Genomic DNA, 25,892 nt, shown 5'->3' on the forward strand with positions numbered 1-25,892 from the left:
CAGTCCCATCACTCTGGGTCTCAGCAGGAAACAGGAGAGACACTCAAGTTAGGACTGTCTGAGGAGGGTTTAATAAGGGGATGATTTACCAACATGGAGCAGAGTGTAGAGAACCCTGAGTAGTAACGGACCGCTGGAAGAAGGGTGGTCGCTGGGACCTGGGAAGAGGAGTACAGGGAGGGCCGACTTGACAGAAGCAGTGATCTCAGGTGGAGGCCACAGGACCCCACGGGGTGGGGGGGAAAACGTCCCTGACCTCTTCTCCCTCCCTGCAGCCCTAAAAGCCCTTGATAATGTCCACGCAGGCAGCCTGCTGGCTGCACAGCAAGGCCGAGAAGGGGGAGGTGGGTCAGGAGGGGCAAGGATCCTGGCCCAGTGGTCAATGCAGTTTAGGAAGCTGGGGCTCTGCCCGCTTGCTGTGTGGTCTGCTGGACTTTTCACTTTCCTGTGCTGCTCTCCTCATCCGAACCTTTGCTGGCCGGCTCTGTGGGGTACAACCGGCAAGGGTTTCTGCTCTTGGCTGTGAGTTCCCTCCTGGGGGTCTGACCATCCATAGCCCTGGCTGGGCTCCCAGGGCAGATCTGGGACTGGGGGCAGAAGGTGGGCCTGGACTCCTCTCAGTGCAGCAGCTTCTCCCGGGAATGCTCCCTGAGGATGTGCTAACAGGGCAGCATTGGACAGGGATCGCCGTTTCCACCAGCAGTGGGGCCCCTCTGCTGTGGGCCCCTGTTGTGTGCCACGCCCTGAGGGGACAGGAGTGGGCAGGTCTGGCCTAGCCTTGGGGTTGACTTTGGCCATATCCGTCCAGAGGGAGTGGGTGCCTCTCTCAGATGACCCTGAATGTCACAGGCTGGAATCCTGGGATGCTCGGGAGGACCATGCCCTGAAGGGGCTTGGGGTGACTGCTCCTGGAGAGTGATTTGGTGGGCTGGAGGTGGGCAGGGCTGGGCTGGGTGCCCACCAGCCTTGGCCCTCCCCCTTTTCTCTGCTCCCATCCCCACCCTCTTCCCCACCCTCTTCCCCACCCTCTTCCCCACCCTCTTCCCCACCCTGACACCCTGGGCAAGCACTTGTGTGCACAGCTGGTGGTCCTTTCTTTGGAGGACTTGCTCCTCTCTCGTCAGGGACACCCCACCTACTGTGTACCCTCCCATGGTGACAGGTGCGCGGCCAGCGCTCGGAGCGCTGTCCCTGGCGGCTTCCCTCCGTGCAGACGGGCCTGCTGTGGCGGCAGCTGTGCTGCGTCCTCCTGTCCCCGCTGTGCGGGCAGCGGCGTTCCTCCACAGGGGGCTTTGCTCCGTCTCTAGGATCTGGGCTTCCCTGTCAGCTCTCCTTGTGTGACCCTCCTTGAGGCTACTCCCTCATCCGTTTGAAACGTTTCAGTTGTATGTGCCCGTGAAGCCACACCTGCGTGTTCCTCACGAGGTGGAACCACCTCCGGAACCTCCTCAGGGTTAGGCCGGGTCCCTCCAGTTTTCCTCATCCCTCTCCGCAGCGGTTCGGCCTTTAAAAGACAACTTTGGGGCGCACTCTTGGGCCACTGACCGGACCTGGGGCTGCAGGTGCACGAGATGTTAAGACGCTAGGTCTCCCAGGGCCCTCTTCACCCGGTGCCCATCTCCACCCCGCCCACCGGCTCCCGTGCGCCCCGCCCCTCCATTCAGGCCCCACCCCTCCATTCAGGCCCCGCCCCAGGACCGCCCCGGCCCCTCCACGCCCCGCCCCTTCCGTGTCTGTCATCTCGGCCCCGCCGCTGAGGCTCCGCCCACGAGCCTTTCCTCTCTGCTCAGCCAATGGCACCTTTGACTCCTCGTAGTTCCGCCCCCGAAGGGCCCACCCCTCAGCCACCGCCCCGCCCTTGGGCCCCGCCCCTTCCGGCCACTGCGCATGGGGAACACGAGGCCCCACCCCCTCTCGGCGCTCATTGGCCGGCGCGGGCGGCGCGGGCGGGGGCGGGGCGGTGCGGACCGAGCAAGACGGCCGCCATCTTGCGCGGGGCCAGAGTCGGAGCGCGCGCCTGTTCGCGGCCCCTGGATCCTACTCCCGCAGCGTCCTCGCCTGGCCTGGCCCCAGCCCGGCCCGACCCTCGGCCCGGCCCGGCCCGGCCTCCCCGCGGGGTCGCGCGGCCGCCCCGGGGACGATGAACGGAGGATAAATGGTGCCCAAGGCAGACAGCGGTGCCTTCCTGCTGCTCTTCCTGCTGGTGCTCACGGTCACCGAGCCGCTGCGGCCAGGTGCGCAGTGGTGCGGGCGGGGCGGGGGGCGGGGGCGCTGGGACCCCTACCTCGCCGGGCCCTCACTTTGCGCTCGGCGGTCGACGGAGCGGGAGCAATGGGGGTCAGGCTGGGGGCCGAGGGGGCGGCTCGGGGCACCTGGAAGCTCCTGGCTGGTCACGGTCGCTCGGCCCGGGAGCCGCCGAGCCGGGCACCGGGGGTGTTCCTGGTCTGTGACCCTCAGATGCTTTTGGAGCCCCCGGGGGCTTGCGTTTTCTGAAGGAAGCCTGTGGTGGGGAATTGGGATCGCGGCAGCAGAAGGTCCTGGACGATCCTTATCTCTTTCTGATGTACCTCCTCCTCCAGCGAGAAATCAAGACCCCAAATGCAGGGCCGATTTATCTGTCAGGCACAGGAGACCGGGGGTCCAAGGTGATTTTGGTGGACTGTAAAAATGTTTTCTTTTACAGTCAGCAGGAAAAACCCCTAAACTTTCAGGTTGAAGGAAATACTGTTAACATGCACATATAAATACATTCGTTTATATATTGGTGCAGTTGAAAAGTGTGGTTCTTGATTTTTTTTTTAAATGTTGGAAGGGGCCCATGAAGGCAGAAGTGTCCAGGGCTCCTTGTGTGGGTGCTGTTAAGACCTGGGTGTGTACAGCAGGCAGGGGAGCACAGCGGTGTGCAGCCTCCCCAGTCAGGCTCCTGCCTGGGCACGCTGCACCTCTTGCTGCCTCTGCCATCTGTATGGAGTGCTCTGCCTCCTCCCCAGTGTCCACTTGGTAGCCAGGACCCTGGCCCACACTCAGCTGGAGTGTCCAGCGATGCTTCTCTGGACGGTGGGGTGACTGGTTGTGGGGTGGCCCTGGTAGGAACGGAAGCCAGCACTTGTGGAGGAGAGTGCTGTATGGGCTCTTGGGGACCAGAGCCAATGGATTTGTGGGCTCTTGTGATTACGTTCTTTAGAAAACATGTTTATACCTGTGGAGAAGTGAGAGTCATCCCGTCTGACTTCTGGGTCCCGATTTTGCACATTATGTCAGTGGACTCTGAGGGGTGAAGCCACACGTCATACATGTCTTTCTTGGGGTGTCTCTGGTTCCGGGTCCAGCATCTCCTCCCTGGGTGGATGGATGTGACTGATGTCCCCAACTCCTTTTCCATCTGTCCACATATACTGCCAGCTGGCCAGGAGCAATTCAGAAAGTGTCTTGGCGTGGCTCCCCACCTGCCCATCACTAGGGATGCTCAAATGAAGAGAATATACCCTCCCTGTAGGAGTGCTCTTCAGGTGTGGAAGCAGAGTTGAGGTAGTGGCAGAGGTGGCTAACCGTGTGCCCCTGCAAAGCAGGGGGGACTTCAGGAGGCCTCACACTCAGGTCTGAGTTGGGGCAGGGGGTGGCTCTGGTTGAGGGAGCAAAGTTATATTATTCATTCCATGACTCCCCACATCAGAACTTTGCAGCAGCCCCTGGTGGTGTCTTGAGTTGCCCTGCAAAACCTGGGGGGCTCCAACTGGCTCCCTGCTTTTGGTTGGGCAGCAAGGTGGGTCTCACTCTGGGTCAGATGTTCTCCTTGGGTACCTGTATGTACTGTGTCCTTCCAGGCAGGGTCTGCTGGCTGGCGCCTGGGAGGGGGGCTTTTCTGGTCTTAGTCTGCATGCATTTTCTCAGAGTCCTGGCTTAGACCCACACTGGGGTGTGAGGAGGGAACCAGGCAGACCTGCTTCCCAGGAGGCTTTCTGCCAGGTGGAGCACTTTTGGCTCCCCTGATGCAGGCTAGGGTGTGAGGCCTTTCACAGAGTGGGACAACAGGAAAGTGCTGAACTTGACCTTCTGCCACAATGTCTTTTATTTTTTATTTTATTTATGTATTTGGCTGTGTTGGGTCTTTGTTGCTGTGCGCGGGCTTTCTTTAGTTGCGGCAAGCAGGGGCTAGTGTTCGTTGCAGTGCATGGGTTTCTCATTGTGGTGGCTTCTATTGTGGAGCACAGTCTCTAGGCACGTGGGCTTCAGTAGTTGTGGCACTTGGGCTCAGTAGTTGTGGCTCATGGGCTCTAGAGCGCAGGCTCAGTAGTTGTGGCGCACGGGCTTAGTTGCTCCGTGGCATATGGGATCTTCCTAGACCAGGGCTCGAACCCGTGTCCCCTGCATTGGCAGGCGGATTCTTAACTACTGTGCCACCAGGGAAGTCCCCACAATGTCTTTTATTTATTTATTTATTTTTATTTTTATTTTTTTTCCCCACAATGTCTTTTAAATGCATGTTTGATCTTGGTTGATTGAGGATGCGTTATATGCCAGGGGCACTCAGGTGATCCCTGTGGGTTAGATACTGTTGCTACCTCCATTTTACAGATGGGGGAAATGAAACAGAACTCATGACACCAGGTGGCTGGGATGAGGTTTCAGTCCTAGAAGTCTGGTCTGTCCGCCATCATGCACCCTTGGCTCTCTCCCTTCCAGCTGTCTATGTCCTGCCCTGTCTGTCCTTAACACCAGCTGTGGACCCCCAGGCCACCTCTGTTCCCCTGATCCACCCAGTGGTTCTCCGGGTGAGGGTGCAGAACTTTTTCCATCTGAATACTCTGATCTGAGGGCTAGAACCAGCCCTCTTCTCAGGTCCCTGCTGTGATCAGGCATCATGAATGACAGTGGTGTGTGTTGTATACTCTGGGGCTGTGGTGAGAAAAAAAGGGTGGGGACCTCTTCGAGGGGTGACAAACATGGAGGGGCATTTGGGGGCCACCGACTGCGATACCATCACAGTGACCTTTCTCCATCTGCATCCCATTCTCAGGGAATGCAGCATCAAGTGTTCTTTCTAAAACCGTGTTTTTCTAGCTTCAGTTACGAAAGGAAATCCTGCCATGGTTTTGGCCACAGCTCCATCCAGGATGACCCCACCATGTACTTGCCTTCACTGAGTGAGCTGAGGCCGCAGTTCTGGAAGAGCTTGTTTTCACCTGTTTGGCCTGATAGGGGACGCTGTCTTCCTTGTGCTTCTGGGAAGCTGGCTGGGAGAGGCCAGTGATGTGCATGAGGTCACACAGCTGAGGAGCAGCAGAGCTGGGGCACAGACCAGGGTGTGTGTGGCGGGCTGGCTCCTAGTTCAGGGTTCTGTCCCCTGTGCCACTCGGGACCCCTCCTGCTGGCTGTGCCGAACTGACAAATCCTCAGTGAGCCAGCCAGTGCCTGTGGCCTCTGGAGCGGCACATGGGTTAGTGAACAGGAAGAGGGGGGATATTTCACAAGCAGATGTGGCCAAAGCTCACAGACGGAGCTGGAAAGTGGAGTCTGCCCGGAGCTTGCCAGGCGCCTCCCAAGTTTGGAGCCCCTGCTCAGCCCCAACCCACAGCACTGCCGAGCTTGTCCTGGTGACAGATGGGGCTTTGGGCCTAACACTTGGATTCTTTTTACTTGGAAAGTAGCATAATAGACTTTCCAATCTCACTAGCTAATGAATTGTTCTTTTTTTTTTTATAAAGAAATATTTTGCTGGGGAATGGTTTCATACTTACAGAAGAGTTGCAGGGAGAAAATTAGTGCAAAGAGCCCTGCGCATCCTCTGCCCAGACCTCCCTGTTAGCATATTGCCTCATCTGCCTTACCCCCACTCTCCCCGCCCTGAGGGCATGTGTGTACGTGTGCACGTGTGTATATATGCAGGTGCACACATGGTTGTTTTCTGAACCATTTGAGAGTAAGTGGAAGATGTTGTGACCCTTCCCCCCCATCACTCTGGCCAGTGCTGAGAGCAGAGATGAATAGTGATGCCTCCCTGCCTGCTGCATGCTGTGTGCGGGCGCCGTGTCACCGTGGCGAAGGGGAAAGGCAGCACTGCAGCCAAAGCTTGCTTGGCCCCAGAGCCTGAGTCAGGGGTAGAGTTTCACTTGGTGGTTCTGGTCTCAGGAGTGAGGGGTGTGTGGCTGCTGCACTTTGGCACATGTGTGTGCGCCTCTGTGGCTTCTCTGGCCCAGATTGCTGTCATCGCCGCCCTCCCTGTCCCTCTCAGGCCTGACTTCCCCCCACCCGTGAGCAGCAGCACTGACTGGGCTGCCCTGCACCGGTGGGGATCCCATAGCTCACACTGTCCTCTGCCTACCTGGCACTGGGCACAGGGCGATACCTGGTAGTTGACTCTGAGTGCAGTGTGTCAGTGACAGCGTTTAGGAGCTGGGAGATAGCAGGGGCCCACTAAACGTCTTTTCCTCCAGCAGCTGCTGGGCTGCTCCCTTGTCCCTGTGCTTGGTGTCTGGGTGCTGAGGAGTTGGTGAGCGGCCCCTTCCCCTTCCAGGCTGCGGAGCAGGCCAGTGTGATCCCGAGAGCCCAATTTTGGACCGGTAGTTTGTTTGCCAGTCAGAGTGATGGGTGGGCTTGCAATGTTGTTATTGACCTGGGATGTTTCATGAAAGAAGTCACATCTTGTCCTGCGGCTCCAAGCTTGGCCCTGTCGGCCTCTGCAGGGCAAGTCCAGGGGAGGGTGAATGGCCTGTGGGCCGTGGTCGGAGCGTGGTGACCCGGGGTCCCAGAGTGTTCTGGGGCTTCTGGGCATCCATCTGGGAGAGAGGAAAGCCAAGGTCTGGGGTTGCTTCCCTGGAGCTTCTGCTGGATCCAGGTGAGTCCAGGGTGGTGGTTTGAGAACAAGAAGCCTAGTGCTGCACTGTCCAGGGTCTGGCCCCACTCTGCTGCCCACTGTGTGCCTTCTCGTTGCCTCAGTTTCCTCATCTGTGACATGGACATAATAACAGAGTGTATGTACTTTGTGGAGATATGAGAATGAAAGTGGATTGGTATCAAGTTCTAAAAAGTGTAAAGATGTAAAGCAAATGCTCCACAGAAGCTGTGAGCATTATCCATGAATTGCATTCAGGGAGTGTAGGACCCCCTGAGAGCGTGGACGTGCCAGCACACGAGGACATATTTCTCGGGAGAGCCCCCCGACTCGGAGGCAGGGAGTGCAGTGGCTGTGACCAGTGCCTGATGCTTCGTGAGCGCTGAGTCCAGCTGCCACCGGAGGTGGGGGGTGGCTTGCCCAGAGCCCCCCAAACAGTCACAGCACTTTGGACAGGGCCAGGATTGTTCACGCTGACATGGTTTGCTCTTTGTCACATGCATGCTGGGTCTCCTGGGCCTGGTCTGGCACAGAGTGGGTGCTCAGAAATCAGTTATTGAACAAATGCACAAATGGCTGTTTATATTTTGACATAAAGAGCAACGGCTCCCTTTGCCAGCGGGCCTCGCAGCTGCCCCGGTGTGGGTGGCAAGGACCAGGGACTCGGGGGGGGCCTGCTGCAGAGCCAGCTGGCCCGGGCCTCACGCTGTTGGGGGGAGGATCGTTCCTGCAGGCGTGAGCTGCCCTGAGAGGTGAGGGCAGGTGAGACTTCTCATCGCTGTGGGTCCTCACTGAAGAAGCTCACCAGCTGCCCAGGCGGGGGCTGCGAGGGGCTGGGGGGGGCAGGCTGCCCCACCGATGGCTGTGCCCTCTGCCCAAGGACGTGGCCCGCCCTTCCCAGGCTGGCGCACTACACTGGCCTCGCTCGAGAGCCGACGGGTGTGGGGGCCGCACACGCTCGCCTCTTGCCTTCTCTCCCTCCTCTCCGCCTGGCGTGGCCATTGCTCCAGTCACCGGAGCTGGCTCTTGTCCTTCATGCCCCTGCCCCTTCCAGTCCCTTGCTGTAGGCTGGCTTCCGGGCCCCTGGCTGCGAGCTGTCAGTCCAATCAGCTTGTGGTCTGTCTTTCTGTCCTCAGCTGTTGACAGCTCCATGTTGGACAGGCGGGGGCTGAGAGCAGAGCCCTGTGTGGATGCTGTACTACAAGGGCCTCCGGGTCCACCTTGAGTCCCTGCCCTGCTGGGAAGCCTCCTTCCTCCCTGGGGACCCTCCTTTGCAGTTGGTCGCTGTGGGGAGGATTGCCTGGGGTTCCACGAGGCACTGGACAGGGGGCAGGAGCCACAGTGAGGGCGTTCCGGAGGGTCGGTCTGGAGATGTAAGGCTCTAGGACCCCCTGCGCACTTGCCACCGTGTCTACTGACGGGGCCTTTTCATGTGTCACTCGGGACTTCCTAGGGTCCCTGGGTCGGTCAGTTACCCACAGAGCTTCATGGTCATATGAGATGGAACGGGAGGCCTGGAAGGGCCTGGAAAGGATGCGGCGGGCTCTGCAGCAGCCGTCTGGGGGTCTGTTGGCCACTTCTGGAAGGGAGACGTTCTTCAGATTCTCTCCTCCACCCCATCCGTGCGAAGGACGTGGGTCCAGACCGGTGTGTGAGCTGTGGAAAAGCCCAGCACAGTCTGGAAATATGATGGCGGGTTTTTTTTCACACTTATAAAAATTCATACATTATTTTATGTAAATGGAATTATACTTTTTTTTTTTTTTTTTTTTTGCGGTACGTGGGCCTCTCACTGTTGTGACCTCTCCCGCCGCGGAGCACAGGCTCCGGACGCGCAGGCTCGGCGGCCATGGCTCACGGGCCCAGCCGCTCCGTGGCATGTGGGATCTTCCCAGACCGGGGCACCGAACCCGTGTCTCCTGCATCGGCAGGCGGACTCTCAACCACTGCGCCATCAGGGAAGCCCGGAATTATACTTTTTTTTACAAGTTTTTATTTTTACTTTTCCATTTGAGAGTGTTTTGGAGGTCTTTGTGGGTAAGTCCATACAGCTTTACTTCATTCTTTTTTTTTTTTTTTTTTTTTTTTTTAGACAAGCCTTTCTAAGAACTTTCCTCAGTCTTGTTTTGCCTGCGGGGCCTTCTTCCCCGCAGGGCCTTCTTCCAGGCGACCTCTTATCACAACTTTTCCTCAACCCGAAGCTGCAATTTAGAGAGCTGCACAGTTGGAGATGGTGGCAGGTGCTGAGGATCTGATCTCGTGGGCTTGTCTCAGCCTAAAACCATCTGCAGCAGCTCCAGGTCGACTCCTGGTTTTTACATGTATTTATGCTATAACTCTAATTCGTGTGCTTATTTACCTAAATGACATAATTTCACCAAGGATAATTTAGACTCAGAGTGACCATTTAGAGGAACTTTGACATGAACAAAATTACTAGAGGAACTTTGACATGAACAAAATTACTCATTTGTGAGGTGCCTTACTGGCAAAAGCGAAAGCAAATCCTAAGATCCAATGATCTGCATGTTTTATTGGCATGAAGAAGCCTTAATTCCAAAAAGAATTAAGATTTCAAAGTATCTTCCTTCAGAGGAAGGCAGAGGGTTACCTCGTTCTTTTTCCAAAACTTTTTTAACTTTGAAAACATTTCATGCTTCTAGAAAAGTTGCAAAAATAGTACTGTGAGCTCCAACTGTATACAGTTCACTTAAATTTACCGATTGTGACATCTGACTCGTCCCACATCTGCACGCTTTTTGTGTGTGTGTGCGCGCACGTCCAGAGATGAAATGTATCTGCACACACAGACATGACCCTTCATTTCTAAGTTCCTTTCCCCTATTTCCTGAGAACAAGCCATTCTCCTGGAAGCACGTTTAGGACTGCTAACACGGGGGTAGTACCATGAGCCATATCCCCACTTTGCCAGTTGTCCCATTCACCACACATTTTTTCCCCCCAATTCAGGATCCAGCCCGGGATCATCTACTGCATTTAATCGTCATGTGCATTTAATGTTCTGAAATCTGGGACAGTTCCCTAGCTTTCTTTGTCTTTCGTGGTGTGGACTTTTTAAACAGTACAGGCTGGCCATTTTTTGGAATATTCCTCCTTATGGGTTTATCAGATTGTTTCCTCATGGTCAGATTCAGTTGCCGCCTCTTTGGCAGGAGTGATCCCCCGAGACATTGAGTCCCCTTCAGCGCGTGCATCCTGGGCACAGCTGGCAGCTTCTCCCAGGAATGGCCTTGTTAACTGTGGCCATGTGGTGAGGTGGCTTTGACTGCATTTCTCGACTGGAAAGGTGGCTTTCTTTCCCCCTTTGTGGTCAGCAGGTACTCGTTAGGGAGACAGATCACCTGGCCCTGTGTGGGTTTTTTTTTGTTTTTTTGTGGGTTTTTTTGGCTGCATTGGGTCTTCGTTGCTGCGTGCGGGCTTTCTCTAGTTGCAGTGAGTGGGGGCTGCTCTTCATTGTGGTGTGCGGGCTTCTCATTGTGGTGGCTTCTCTTGTTGCAGAGCACAGCCTCTAGGCTCATGGGCTCAGTAGTTGTGGCTCACGGGCTTAGTTGCTCCGCGGCACGTGGGATCTTTCCAGACCAGGGCTCGAACCCATGTCCCCTGCATTGGCAGGCTGATTCTTAACCACTGCACCGCCAGGGAAGCCCTGGCCCAGTGGTTTTAAGCATCTATTGATGATTCTTGCCTGAATCAGTTATTGCTGTGATGATTGCTAAATGATGGTTTTCTCTTATTCCTTTTTCATTTAGTACTAGTCTACTGTAAAAAAGCTTGTTCTTCCTCTTTAACATCGGTATGGACTCATGGATTCTTCTTATTCAATGCATGATAGTCATTGTCATTCATTTTGGTGATTATATTGCAGTTGTTTTGGGCAGTGGGAACCCCTTCAGGCTGGTTCCTGTATCCTTCTGACATGCCCCAAGCGCTGTTGAACATTCCTCATTACCAAGCTCATCTTGTATCTTTCCTGCCCCCAGCATTTTTCCACGGAGCACTGGTTCCTTTTAGTGGGAGATGGTATTCTTGGAGAAACCAAGATTTTGGTGCTAGGCGTGTTCATCGCCAAGAGGACCTTGCTGCCGCTAGACCTTTCGGTCCAGCTGGGGCGTGTGTCCCTCTCTGTAGTGTGGGCGTATGGGTGTGTCCGTGTGAGTCTCTTTGTTTATAAGTTCATACTGTATCTTTAGTTCCAACCCAGCATCCCAGGGTCTTGCTTCCTTTCCCTGGTTCATATTGGTATCGCCTTTTTTCTACAGTAGAACTGGAGCTTCCGACAACGTCAGTAGATTTACTATTTTCTTATTCCCACAGTGCACAGAAAACCATTTCAGGAGTGCTATACCTGTTACCACTACCAACAGCAGACTGACTGAGTTAGAGTTTGGGAATTTTTTTTCTTTTCCAGCTCCTTTTTTTTTTTTTTTTCTTGCGGTACGTGGGCCTCTCACTGTTGTGGCCTCTCCCGTTGCGAGCACAGGCTCCGGACGCACAGGCTCAGCAGCCATGGCTCACAGGCCCAGCCGCTCCGGGGCACGAACTCGTGACCCCTGCATGGACAGGCGGACTCTCAACCACTGCGCCACCAGGGAAGCCCTCCAGCTCTTTTTTTGTCTTTAGACTGATGGTATGTACTCAAAGTACTGAGTCCAAAAGCTATTTGGATTAATTCTCTTCTCTTATGTGTGTCTGTTAAACAGTTAGGTTCAAAACTGTATTGATTTGAAACCACATTTATTAAACAAATAATATTGAGAAAAGTATTTACTATAATCTCATTATTATACCAAGCTTCTATTTCATCACACTAATTGGTAAGGAAACATTTCTTTTTCCAGTGGGTTGTAGTATTTTCCTGGGTAAATTAAAGTATCATTTTAGGAGTAGATATTTATAGTTTTAACATGTCAACTCTCATTAGTATATATTGCTGTTTGCTTAAAATATTTTTTCCAGTTTTGCTTTTATGGTATGAAGAGAATTATGTATGTTGAGTAGACAACCAGTCAGCAGCAGTGGAGAGAAAGGCCAAGTAAAATTTATTACAATTAAATTATTTAGATTTTAGCATTAATAAATGCTATTAATGAATGTTTTTTATTTTGTTACCTTTTGTTACTGATGGAGTATATTAGAAATTACTTTGTGGGACTTTCCTGGTGGTCCAGTGGTTAAGAATCCGCCTTGCAATGCAGGGGCTGCCGGTTCAGTCCCTGGTCGGGGAACTAAGATTCCACATGCCGTGGGGCAACTAAGCCTGTGCGCCACAGCTAGAGCGAAGCCCATGCACCGCCTGCGCACCGAAATGAAGAGCCCGCGTACGGCAGCGAAAGATCCTGCGTGCCGCAGCTAAAACCCAATGCAGCCGAAAATAAATAAATTTTTTTTTTAAAGAGAAGAAATTCCTTTGTAATACTAACTGCAATGTGGTGTCCTGGATTGGATCCTGGAATGGAAAAAGGACATTAGTGGAACAAGTCTTTTGCCTGTCTTTGAATTGGGTTGTTTTTAGGCTGTTGGGTTTTAGGAGTTTTCTATATATTCTGGTTACTAACCCCTAATCAGATGCATGATTTGCAAATGTTTTCTCTTACTCTGTAGGTTGCATTTTTAGTTTGTTGTTATTTTAAGTTTGATGTAGTCCCCTTTGTCTACTTTTGCCTTTGTTGCCTGTGCTTTTGGTGTCATATCCAAGAAACCATTGCTAAATCCAATGTCATGAAGCTTTTCTCCTATGTTTTCTTCTAGGAGTTTTATAGTTTCAGGTCTTATATTTAAGTCTTTAATCATTTTGAGTTAATTTTTGTATATGATATAAGGTAAGGGTACAGCTGCATTCTTTTGCACGTAGATGTCCACTTTTCTCAGCACTATTTGTTGAAGAGACTATCCTTTCCACATTGTGTAACCTTGCTACTCTCTCAAAGATCATTTTACCGTATATGTGAGGATTTGTTTCAGGGCTGTCTAATCTGTTCCATTGGCCTATATGTCATTGTTTATGCCACTCACTGTTTTGTTTACTGTAGTTTTATAATTTACTATGTTTTGAAATCAGGAAGTGTGAGGCCTCCAGCTTCATTTTTATTTCTTAAGATTGTTTTGGCTGTTCAGGGTCCTTTGAGTTTTCACATTAATTTTGGGATGAATTTTTCTCTTTTGGCAAAAAAAAAAAATCATTGGCATTTTGATAAGGTTTGTATTGAATCTGTAGATTGGGTAGTATTGACCTCTTTTTTTGAGAAATTTATTTATTTTCTTTATTTTTGGCTTTGTTGGGTCTTCATTGCTGCACGCAGTCTTTCTCTAGTTGCGGCGTGTGGGCTTCTCATTGCAATGGCTTCTCTTGTTGCGGAGCACGGGCTCTAGGCGAGCAGGCTTCAGTAGTTGTGACTCATGGGCTCTAGAGTGCAGGCTCAGTAGTTGTGGCACACAGGCTTAGTTGCTCTGCGGCATGTGGGATCTTCCCGGACCAGGGATCAAACCTGTGTCCCCTGAATTGGCAGGCGGATTCTTAACCACTGCACCACCAGGGAAGTCCCAGTATTGACCTCTTAAGTCTTCCAGTCCATGAATATTGGATGTCTTTCTGTTTATTTCTATCTTTTTTATTTTTTTGACTGCACCACGTAGCATGTGGAATCTTACTTCCCCAACTAGGGATTGAACCCATGCCCCCTGTAGTGGAAGCATGGAGTCTTAACCACTGGACCACCAGGGAAGTCCGTATTTGTGTCTTCTTTATTATATATTTTTAAATAAATTTATTTATTTTATTTATTTATTTTTGGCTGCATTGGGTCTTCACTGCTACATGTGGGCTTTCTCTAGTTGCATCGAGCGGGGGCTACTCTTTGTTGCAGTGCGTGGGTCTCTCATCGCAGTGGCTTCTCTTGTTGCAGAGCATGGGCTCTAGGTGCGCAGGCTTCAGTAGTTGTAGCACGTGAGCTCAGTAGTTGTGGCTCGTGGGCTCTAGAGAGCAGGCTCAGTAGTTGTGGCGCACAGGCTTAGTTGCTCTGCAGCGTGTGGGATCTTCCCGGACCATGGCTCGAACCCGTGTCCCCTGCATTGGCAAGCGGATTCTTAACCACTGCGCCACCAGAGAAGCCCCTTGTGTCTTTTTTAATTTCAGCGATCTTTTGTAGTTTGTTTACTAGTGTACTAGTCGTTCACCTCTTTGGTTAAGTTTATTGCTGAATTTTTTTTTTTTTTGATGCTATTGTAAATGGAGTTGTTTTCTTAATTATCTTTTCAGGTTGTTCATTGTTAGTGTATAGAGGCACAACTAATTTTTGTGTGTTGCAACTTTGCTGTGCAACTTTGCTGAATTTGTTTATTTTGTATGCAACTTTGCTGAATTTGTTTATTAGTTCTAACAGTTTGTGTGTGTGTGTGTGTGTGTGTGTGTTTGTGATCTTTAGACATGACCTACAAGATCACATCAGCTGTGAAGAGAGATAATATTACTTCTTCCTTTCCAATTTGGATGCCTTTTATTTCTTTTTCTTGCCTAATTGCACTAGCTAAGGCTTCTAAAACTCTATCAAATAAAACAAGATTTAACTTGATAAGAAACTGCCAGATGCTTTTTCAGAGTGCTTGTGCTATTTTTTTAAAATTTATTTTAATTTATTTTTGGCTGTGTTGGGTCTTCGTTGCTGCACGTGGGCTTTCTCTATTTGCGGCGAGTGGGGGCTACTCTTGGTTGCGGTGCGTGGGCTTCTCATTGCAGTGGCTTCTCTTGTCGCGGAGCACGAGCTCTAGGTGTGCGGGCTTCAGTAGTTGTGGCGCACGGGCTTAGTTGCTCCGTGGCATGTGGGATTTTCCTGGACCAGGGCTCGAACCTGGGTCCCCTGCATTGGCAGGCGGATTCTTCTTTCTTTATCTTTCTTTCTTCCTTCCTTCCTTCTTTCCTTCCTTCCTTCCTCTTCCTCTCTTCCTCTCTTCCTCTCTCTCTCTCTCTCTCTCCCTCCCTCCCTCTCCCTTTCTTTCTTTTAACATCTTTATTGGAGTATAATTGCTTTGCAATGTTGTGTTAGTTTTTGCTGTATAACAGTGAATCAGCTATATGTATGCATATATCCCCGTATCCCCTCCCTCTTGCGTTTCCCTCCCACACTCCCTATCGCACCCCTCTAGGTGGACACAAAGCACTGAGCTGATCTCCCTGTGTTATGTAGCTGCTTCCCACTAGCTAGCTATTTTACATTTGGTAGTGTATATATGTCAGTGCTACTCTCTTACTTCATCCCAGCTCACCCTTCCCCCTCCCCATGTCCTCAAGTCCAATCTTGACGTATGCGTCTTTATTCCTGTCCTGCCCCTAGGTTCATCAGTACCTTTTTTTTTTTTTTTTTTTTTAGATTCCATATATGTGTGTTAGCGTACGGTATTTGTTTTTCTCTTTCTGACTTACTTCACTCTGTATGACAGACTCTGGGTTCATCCAACTCATTACAAATAACTCAATTTCGTTTCTTCTTATGTCTGAGTAATATTCCATTGTATACATGTGCCATATTTCTTTATCCATTCATCTGTCGATGGACACCTGGGTTCCTTCCATGTCCTGGCTATTGTAAATAGTGCTGCAGTGAACACTGTGGTACGTGACTCTTTTTGAATTACGGTTTTCTCAGCGTGTATGCCCAGTAGTGGGATTGCTGGATCATATGGTAGTTCTGTTTTTAGTTTTTTAAGGAACCTCCATACTGTTCTCCATAGTGACTGTATCAATTTACATTCCCACCAACAGTTGGCAGGTGGATTCTTAACCACGTGCTACCAGGGAAGTCCCATCAGGTGGTTCTTTTTTTTTTTTCTTTTTGCGGTATGCGGGCCTCTCACTGTTGTGGCCTCTCCCGTTGCGGAGCACCGGCTCCGGACGCGCAGGCTTAGTGGCCATGGATCATGGGCCCAGCCGCTCCGTGGCATGTGGAATCTTCCCGGACCAGGGCACGAACCCGTGTCCCCTGCATTGGCAGATGGACCCTCAACAACTGTGCTACCAGGGAAGCTCAGGTGGTTCTTTTTAATTGCATTTCCCTGTGAGTGATGATGTTGAGAAGTTTTTCATGTCCTTTTTTTTTTTTTTAATTTGGCCATGCCACACGGCATGCGGGATCTTAGTTTCCCAGCCAAGAATTGTACCCATGCTCCCTGCAGTGGAAGCACAGAGTCTTAACCCCTGGACCACCTGGGAACTCCTTTTTCATGTCCTTTTTAACCATGCATTTATCTTCTTTGGAGAAGTATTTCTTCAAATATTTTGCTCACTTGCATGAGGTTTTTTGCCTTTTCGTTATTTATATTTATTGTTGAGTTGTAGAAGTTCTTTTTGTATTCCAGATATACAAAAGTTCTTAGATGTGTTGCAGATATTTTCTGTCAGTGACTTACCCATTCATTTGCTTAACTGTACTTTTAAAAACATGTTTATTTGTTTAGTACACTAAAATTCACTCTTCCTGTATATCATTCTTTGAGCTTTGACAAATGTAACCAGCACCACACTCAGGATGCGGAACACACTTCTGTCCCCCCGTAGTTCCCTTGTGCACCTTGTGGTCAGTGCCTCCTCTGCGTTGAGGTCCCACCTGGCAACCACTTGTCTTCTGGTAAAGTCCAGTTTATAATAATTTTTCTTCTTGGTGATGAATGTAAGCACTCTTTGCCTAACGCAGGTTCACAAAGATTTTCTTATATTTTCTCCTAGAAGTTTTATAGTGTTAGGTTTTATATTTAAGTCCTTGATCTGTTTTGGGTTAATATTAAGATATGGGTTGAGGTTTGTTTTTCTGGGGTTTTTGTTTTTGTTGTTTTGTTTGAGTGGTAGAGCACTGGGATTTTTTATTTTTTGAAGTATAGTTGATTTACACTGTTGTGTTAGTTTCAGGTGTACTGCAAAGTGATTCAGATATGTATATGTATATATATTTATAGTTACATATATGTTTATACATATATTTATATTATATATATATTCTTTTTCAGATTCTTTTCCATTGTAGGTTATTACAAGATACTGAATATAGTTTCCTATGCTATATATAGGTCCTTGTTGTTTACCTAGTTTATATATAGTAGTGTGTATCTGTTAATCCCAAACTCCTAATTTATCCCTCCTGCCCCCCCACCCCTTTCCCCTTTGGTAACCATAATTTTGTTTTGTATGTCTGTGAGTTGAGCTTCATTTTTTGATATGTGGATTTGCAACTGTTTCACTACCACTTACTGAGATATTATTCTTTCTCCATTGAATTGTCTTTGTACCTTTGTCAAAAATCAATTGGCCACATTAGTGTGGGTTTATTTCTGGGCTCTGTGTTCTGTTCCATTGAACTAGGTATCTTTACTGAGCTTTTGATCAAAGAAATTGTGAATTTTGAAGAAGTCCAATTTATCAGTTTTTTCTTTTATGGTAATCTTTGCCTACTCCATGGTTGGGAAGATCTCCCTCCTTACTAGACTTTGAGCTCTGTGAGGGTAGAGACCTTGTACTTCTCCTTCTGTTCTCGCTTGCATCCATCACAGTACCTGGCCCCCAGGAGGCACAAGGCTCTGTTGTTTGAAGGAGCTAATGGGTTTGTCTTAAGGATTTAAATGTAAAAATGTATTCAAGGCACTTTATACACTGCTTGGCAGATGCAAAATGAACTTTCAAGAATCTGATTTTGCTATAGCTGTTGTTTCTCTTGAGATGTACTGGCTATACTATACCATGGCTGTCATCAGAATATGTTTTGAGTGTTGTATGAAATTGCTGATCTATGTTACATAAGATATGAGATAGCTCTCCCTCCAGTTCTGCAAACCAGCAAGGCTTTCATCAGATTTCATGATGAGATCAAAATGTTAACAGCCAAGTAAAAACTAAGAGTTCGGCACCATCAAACCAGCTTTACAAAAAATGTTAAAGGGACTTCTCTAGTGGAAAATAAAAGACCACAACTAGAAATATGAAAATAATGAAAGGAAAAATCTAATTGGTAAAAAGAAATACACAGTAAAAGTAGTAAATCAACCATGTATGAAGCCAGTAGGAAGGTTAAAAGACAAAAGTAGTAAAATCACCTATATCCATCATAAGTAAAGGGATACACAAAACAAAAAGATATAAAATATGATGTCAAACCAGTAAACTTTGTGCAGGGGTGGGCAGTAAAAATGCAGGTTAGAATGCATTTGAACTCGAGATCAGCAAATTACAGTAATCATATCTATCTATGTATGTATCTATCTAACTATATCTATATATAAACCTCGTGATAACCACAAACCAAAAACCTGTAATAAATACACACACAAAAAAAGAGAAAAGAATCCAAATATAACATGAAAGATTCATCAAATCACAAGGGAATAGAGCAAAAGAAGAAGAAAGGAACAAAAAAGAACTACAAAACAACTCAAAGACAGTCAACAAAATGGCAATTAAGTAGGTGCTATGAATAATTACTTTAAATGTAAATGGACTAAATACTCCAATCAAAAAACAGAGAGTAGCTGAGTGGATGCACAAAATAAGACCCATATATATGCTAACTCACCTCACATGTAAAGCCACACAGACTGAAAGTGAGGGGATAGAAGAAGGTATTTCATGCAAATGGAAATGAAAAGAAAACTGAGGTAGCAATACTTACATCAGACAAAATACACTTTAAAACAAAGATTGGAAGAAGTGACAGACAGGATATTACATAATAAGGGATCAATCCAAGAATAAAATATAACAGTTGTAAATATACATGCACCCAGGGACTTCCCTGGCGGTCCAGCGGTTAACACTTCACCTTCCAATGCAGGGGATGCGGGTTCGATCCCTGGTCAGGGAGGTAAGATCCCACATGCCTCAGGGCCAAAAAACCAAAACATAAAACAGAAGCAATATTGTAAGAAATTCAATAAAGACTTTAAAAATTCAGTCCACATTAAAAAAAAAAGTCTTAAACAATATATATATATACACATAGGAGCAACCTAAGTACATAAAACAACGTAAAGGGTGACATTGATAGTAACACAATAATAGTAGGGAATTTTAACATCCCATTTTCATCAATGGAAAGATCATCCAGAAGGTAAATCAGTAAGGAAACACTGGTCTTAAACAACATTAAACAACACATTAGACAGATGGACTTAATAGACCTATATAGAACATTCCATCTGAAAGCAGCAGAATACACATCCTTTCCAAGTGCACATGGAACATTCTCTAGCATAGACCATATGCCAGGCCACAAGACAAGTCTCAGTAAATTTAAGAAGACTGAAATCATATCAAGCATCTTTTTCTACCACAAAACTATGAGACTAGAAATCAACTACAAGAAAAAATACAAAAAACACAAACATGTGGAGGCTAAACAATATACTGCTAAACAACCAATGGATCATTGAAGAAATAAAAGTGTTAAATTCCTGGAGATAAATGAAAACAAAAACACAGTGATCCAGGGACTTCCCTGGTGGTCCAGTGGTTAAGAATCCACCTTCCAATGCAGGGGACGTGGGTTCGATCCCTGGCTGGGGAACTAAGATCCCACATGCCGTGGGGCAACTAAGCCTGTACACCGCAACTAGAGAGCCTGCGTGCTGCAACTACAGAGCCCATGTGATCTGGAGCTCGCGCGCCACAACTGGAGAGAAGCCCACACACTGCAACAAAAGATCCTGCGTGCTGCAACTAAGACCTGATGCAGCCAAAAATAAATAAAAAATAACACAATGATCCAAAATCTATAGGATACAGCAAAAGCAGTTCTGAACGTTTATAATGATATAAGCTACCTCAGGAAATAAGAAAATCTCAAACAATGTAAAGAAACTAGAAAAAGAAGAACAAAACCCAAAGTTAGTAGAAAGAAAGAAGAAAGATCAGAGCATAAATAAATAAAATATAGAGGCTAAAAAACAATAGAAAATATCAATGAAACTAAGAGCTGGGTTTTTGAAAAGCTAAACAAAATTGATAAACCTTTAGCCAGACTCATCAGTAAGAAAGAGAGAGGGCCCAAATAAAATCTGAAATGAAAAAGGAGACATTACAATTGATACCACAGAAATACAAAGAATCATAAAAGACTACTATGAACAATTATATGCTAATAAAATGGACAACCTAGAAGAAATGGACAAATTCCTAGAAATGTAAACTCTCCCAAGACTGAACCTGGAAGAAATAGAAAATATGAACAGACCAATTACCAGTAATGAAATTGAATCAGTAAGTAAAAAAAAAACTCCCAACAAACAAAAGTCCAGGACCAGATGGCTTCACAGGTGAATTCTACCAGCCATTTAGAGAAGAGTTAATATCTTTCCTTCACAAACTATTCAAAAAAATTACAGAAAGGAACACTTCTGAACTCATTCTGTGAGGCCAGCATCACCCTGATACCAAAACCAGACAAAGATATCACAAAAAAAGAAAATTACATTCCAATATCATTGATAAACATAGATGCCAAAATCCTCAACAAAATATTAGCAAACCGAATTCAACAATACATTAAAATCCCGGACTTCCCTGGTGGCACAGTGGTTAAGAATCCACCTGCCCAGTGCAGGGGACACGGATTTGATCCCTGGTCTGGGAAGCAACTAAGCCCATGTGCCACAACTACTGAAGCCTGCATACCCTAGAGCCCGCGTGCCACAACTACTGAGCCTGCATGCTGCAACTGCTGAAGCCTGTGCGCCTAGAGCCCGTGCTCTGCAACAAAGAGTAGACCCCGCTCGCCACAACTAGAGAAAACCTGTGCGCAGCAATGAAGACCCAACACAGCCAAAAATTAAAAAAAATAAAATTTAAAAAAATAAACAAAAAATACATTAAAATCCCCACGATCAAGTAGGATTTCTCCCAGTGATGCAAGGATGGTTCACTATCCACAAATCAATCAATGTGATGTACCACATTAACAAATTAAAGAATAAAAATGTCATCTCAATAGATGTGGAAAAACTTTTGACAAAATTCAGCATCCGTTTGTAATTTTAAAAAACTCTCAACAAAGTAGGTGTAGAAGAGACATACCTGAACATAATAAAGGCCATATATGCCAAGTCCACAGCTAACATCATTCTCAACAGTGAAAAGCTGAAAGCATTTCCTATGAGATCAGGAACAAGACAGGATGCCCACTCTTGCCACTATTTATTCAGCAGAGTAATGGAAGTCCTAGGTACAGCAATCAGAAAAGACAAAGAAATTAAAAAAAAAAAAAAAAAAAAGGAATAAGGACTTCCCTGGCAGTCTAGTGGTTAAGACTCTGTGCTCCCAACGCAGGGGGCCCGGGTTCCATCCCTGGTCAGGGAACTTAGATCCCGCATGCCGCACGACATGACCAAAAAAGAAGAAGAACGAAAAAGAAGAAATAAAAGGAATCCAAATTGGAAAGGAAGAAGTAAAACTGTCACTGTTTGCAGATGACATGATACTACACATAGAAACTAAGGACGCCACCAAAAAACTGCTGGAGCTCATCAATGAATTTTGTAAAGTTGTAGGATACAAAATTAATATACAGAAATCTGTGGCATTTTTATACACTAACACTGAACTGTCAGAGAAATTAAGAAAACAGTCCCATTTACAGTCACATAAAAAAGAATAAACATTTAAAAATGGGCAGAGATGTGAATAGATGTTTTTCCAAAGAAAACATACAGATGGCCAACAGGCACATGAAAAGATGCTCAACACCACTAATCATCAGTGAAATGCAATTCAAAACCACAATGAGATATCACCTCACAGCTGTCGGAATGGCTGTCATCAAAAAGACAACAAGTGTTGGCAAAGATGTGCAGAAAAGGGAACCTCCGTGCACTGTTGGTGGGAATGTAAATTGGTGCAGCCACTATGGAAAACAGTATGGAGAGTCCTCAAAAAGTTAAAAATAAAACCACCATATACGGTGCAGCAGTTCCACTCCTTGGTATTTATCCGAAGAAAATGAAAATATTAAGTAAAAGAGATACATGCACGCCTATGTTTATTGCAGCATTGTATACAATAGCCAAGATATGAAAGCAACCTAAGTGTGCCCATCAGTTGATGAGTAGATAAAGAAGATGTGGTATATATATACAGTGGGATATTACTCAGTCATAAAAAGAGTAAAATCTTAAAAAGAGACAAAGAGTAAAAATTTAAAAAGAGACAAAACAACGTGGATGTACCTAGAGGGTCTTATGCTAATTGAAGTAAGTCAGAGAAAGACAAATACTGTATGATTTCACTTATATGTTGAATCTAAAAAAAAACAAAACAGGGACTTCCCTGGTGGTCCAGCGGTTAAGACCCTGCCCTCCCAATGCAAGGAGTCCAGGTTCGATCCCTGGTCAGAGAACTAGATCCCGCATGCTGCAACTAAAGATCCCGCATGCCACAACCAAAGATCCTGCATGCTGCAACTAAAGATCCTGCATGCTGCAACATAGGTGCCACGTGCTGCAACTAAGACCCAGCGCAGCCAAATAAATGAATAAGTAAATGAATAAATAAAAATTTAAAAAGAGACAAAACAAACAAGTGTAACAAAACAAACAGAGTTATAGATACAGAGAAGAAGCAGGTGGTTGCAGAGGGGAGGGGTGGGGGAAGGAAAGAAATAGGTGAGGGAGATTAAGAGGTACAAACTTACAGTTGCAATGTAATTGGTTCACAGGTATGAAATATACAACATAGGGAATATGGTCAATAATATTATAATAACTTTGCATGGTGACAGATGGTAGCTGGAGTTGTGATCATTTGAAGTGTATAGAAATATAGAATCACTATGTTATATAACGGAAACTAACATAGCGTTGTAGGTCAGTCATACTTCAAAAAGTAAACTCAGAGAAAAGAGATCAGATTTGTGGTTACCAGAGGCGGGGGTTGGGGGAGGAGGGGGAATTGGATGAAGGCAGTCGAAAGGTAAAAACTTCCAGTTGTAAGATAAATAAGTGCTCAGGATGTAACCTACAACATGATAAATAGAATTAAGACTGCTGCGTGTTATATAGGAAAGTCGTTAAGAGAATAAACCCTAACAGTTCTCATCACAAGGAAAAAAATGTCTCTGCTTCTTTAATTTTGTATCTATATGAGATGATTGATATTCACTAAACTTAACTGTGATAATCATTTCACGATGTCTGTAAGTCAGATCATTACGGTGCACTCCTTAAACTTATACAGTGCTGTTTGTCATTATATCTCAATAAAACCGGGAGAAAAAATAAAAGTAAAAAATGTGTGGCATGAGTGTTGGATGAAGCTGCTAGTGGATGTTCCGTCAGAGGCGGATGCTGTTACTCCAGTTCTGCCCACCCCTTTGCCCTGGTCTCCCGCCCAAGTATACCCTCCCTCCCCTGCACCCAGCCCTCGTAAAGTGTAGACTTGTTGCTGGTTGCTGTTCGTTCCTTGAGGTGCTGTTGGTTCAGTAGAAATGCGTTGCGATCCTGCCTCTCCTCTCTGGTCCCGTCCTTTTCCTGGGGTCTCCCCTCCTCTTCTAGGCTCACTCACTTGCAGCTAGGCCTTCTTTCCCGAGCATCCACTGAGGAGACTCATAGGGAAGGGCAGGCAGAACAGACCAGCCAGTGTCTTGGTTGGGCCGTGTCCGAGGAGGGAAGGTTGCAGGTGATGGTCACTTCACCTCCTGGATGTAGAACGTGCTTGTTATTTATGAGAAATCAACACTGAACTTCGGCCTTGTCACTTTATGCTGGGGGGGGGGCAATGTCCAGCCTTGTGACTCCTCAGCTGATGGGCGGGAGTGGCTGCCGCTCCTCTGGGGCAGGCAGGTGCCGGGAAGCAGGGGGCGTCTTCTCTCCCTCAGGTGGGCTGAGTGAGGGGGAGCCTGGCCCTGGCTCAGTGAAGGGTTTGAAGGTCACAGTGACTGGGGAGCCCCTGGTGGTAGGGAGGCACATCAAAGCATCAGTGGACGTATTTTGAAACTACCACAGGAGCCTTTTCATGTTCACAGTGCTTTGGTGCACCCCTGACTCTGTGGGTCCCGTTGGCAGACAGGCAGCCCTGGTCCCCTGGGGCTTTGTGGGGCTGACCTCTACGGAGGCGCTGCATTTCATGAGTCCTCTGACTTCTGTCTTAACAGAGAGAATATGGGTCAGAATCAGAAAATTTGGACCCAACCCTCTGAAGGACAATGGGTTAGTCACGCCCCACATCAGAGTGCAGAGCGTCCTGGCGGGGCGGCTGTGATTCCTGCCCGGATTCCGCTTAGCTGTGCTGGCTTCGGGGCTGGGGATCTGGGTCCTATCCTGCTGTGCCAGCCCGACAGGGGACAGGTCAGGTGGGTCAGCCCTTCTGCTGAGGGAGCCAGGCGGCCGAGGCTGGGATAGCATAAGCAGCAGGGTGTCTGGCCTGCCTTTAAACCCCACTGGTAACACTTCAGTCTATAGTTTGCCCTGAGTCACACGCCTCCGGCTCGCTCTAGAACTCTGGACCCTTGGGCTTGAGGGTCACAGGCAGCTGGTCTCTGAGCGCCTTGCGGCTTGAAGATCAGATGCCAGTGTCCCTCCTGCTGTGACCCTGGCGTCTGCCTGAGCCTAGGGATGCCCAGGCCTCCTGTCCACGGGGCCTTGATGGGGCACCGCACCGCTCAGAGCCCTGGGCCTGACCCCTTTCCCCGGGCAGGTCCCTCCAACAGCATGTTCCTCCTCAGAGGGCCCCGGAGTCATTCCAGGGGATGGAGGACACACATGAAGCTGCGCAGCCGGCCACCTCCTTGGGGCCTCGTGTCCACCACCCGCAGGAGGGGATGGAGCCAAGCAAGGTGGAGTAGGGGTCTTGGCTGACAAGGGGCTTCACTGCAGTCCGGGAGCTGAGGCCTGTGGTTTGTCTCGGGACAGGTCCCTGGGGCCTGTTTCAAAGCTCATCTCCCTGTATATCATGCCAGGAACCTGCTGGAGCTGTGAAGTGATAGCGACTGGGAACCACTGGGAACGGGCCAGGGGTGCTACAGGGGGAGCCATGGGAATAGCTGAGTTAGGGTTCCCAAGAACATGGGAGGAGGGGGTGCCGGAGGAAGGCTGGAGGTGGCCCTTTGCCTCCTGAAAGGGCAAGTGGCACTTGGAACCCGTCGGGAAGGTGGGAGTTGCTGTTGTAATCACAGCTGGTTCTAGAACGGCTTCCCAGGCCCTGCTGTTATGGGTGTTCTGGGGCTACTCCTCCGTGGCTCCTCACAGCGTGACCGTGAAGCCACTTGGTCCCTTTGGTTCATGTGTCCCGCTGGGCCCAGCCACACAGGGCTCCCTCCAGGGCACATGCCCCACCTTCCCTGATCGTGGCAGCCCAGTGCCTTCCCTATTGCCACTGGGGGTTCAGGCCCCTTATTCTCAGCCTCTGATCTCGGGACTCAGGTGAGCCCTCTGCAGGGGGCCTGCCTTGCAGGGTGACCCGCGGATCTGCATCTGACTTCTCCGCGTTGTCAGCACTTGTTAGCAGGGACCGGCAGCCCTCATGCCCAGGCGCCATGCCTTCTAGCCCTGCGCAGCGCTGCCCAGCACCCACTGGGCCCCACCCTGAGCTCTTTCTGGGGAAGCATGTGCGAACCATGTTGGGGAGGCCGGGTAGCCTAGGACTAGGCCTGCGGATCACTAGGAGCCTGGGCCGTGGTGGCTGGGGAGAGGGGGCCCAACCCGCTCCTGCACTTCTGGGCTGAGTTTTGATTTCCCAAGTGATGGGCTGCTGCTGTATGCCATCTTCCTCCCTTTCTCTTTTTTAATAAATTTATGTATTTGTTTTTGGCTGCGTTGGGTCTTCGTGGCTGTGCGCAGGCTTTTTCTAGTTGCGGCAAGCGGGGGCTACTCTTCATTGTGGTGTGCAGGCTTCTCATTGCGGTGGCTTCTCTTGTTGCGGAGCACGGGCTCTAGGCGCTTGGGCTTCAGTAGTTGTGGCACTTGGGTTCTAGAGCACAGGCTCAGTAGTTGTAGTGCAAAGGCTTAGTCCGCGGCATGTGGGATTTTCCCGGACCAGGGCTGGAACCCGTGTCCCCTGAATTGGCAGATGGATTCTTTT

The 25,892-nt window shown here is 48.4% G+C and overlaps 1 protein-coding gene across 1 annotated transcript in view; it reads left to right on the forward strand.

Moving 5' to 3' along the window:
• Positions 1-2,002: 2,002 nt before the first annotated feature.
• DGCR2 (DiGeorge syndrome critical region gene 2) overlaps positions 2,003-25,892 on the forward strand; it is a 69,310-nt gene continuing 45,420 nt past the window's right edge. Inside the window, exon 1 of the mRNA XM_082853239.1 lies at positions 2,003-2,234. Within this exon, the coding sequence (XP_082709365.1) occupies positions 2,156-2,234 (79 nt within the window). The 5' untranslated portion in view covers positions 2,003-2,155. The remainder of the gene's footprint in view (positions 2,235-25,892) is intronic.

Source organism: Leucopleurus acutus, assembly GCF_964270905.1.
Source record: "Leucopleurus acutus genome assembly, chromosome: 13".
NCBI classification, from domain to species: Eukaryota; Metazoa; Chordata; class Mammalia; order Artiodactyla; family Delphinidae; genus Leucopleurus; species Leucopleurus acutus.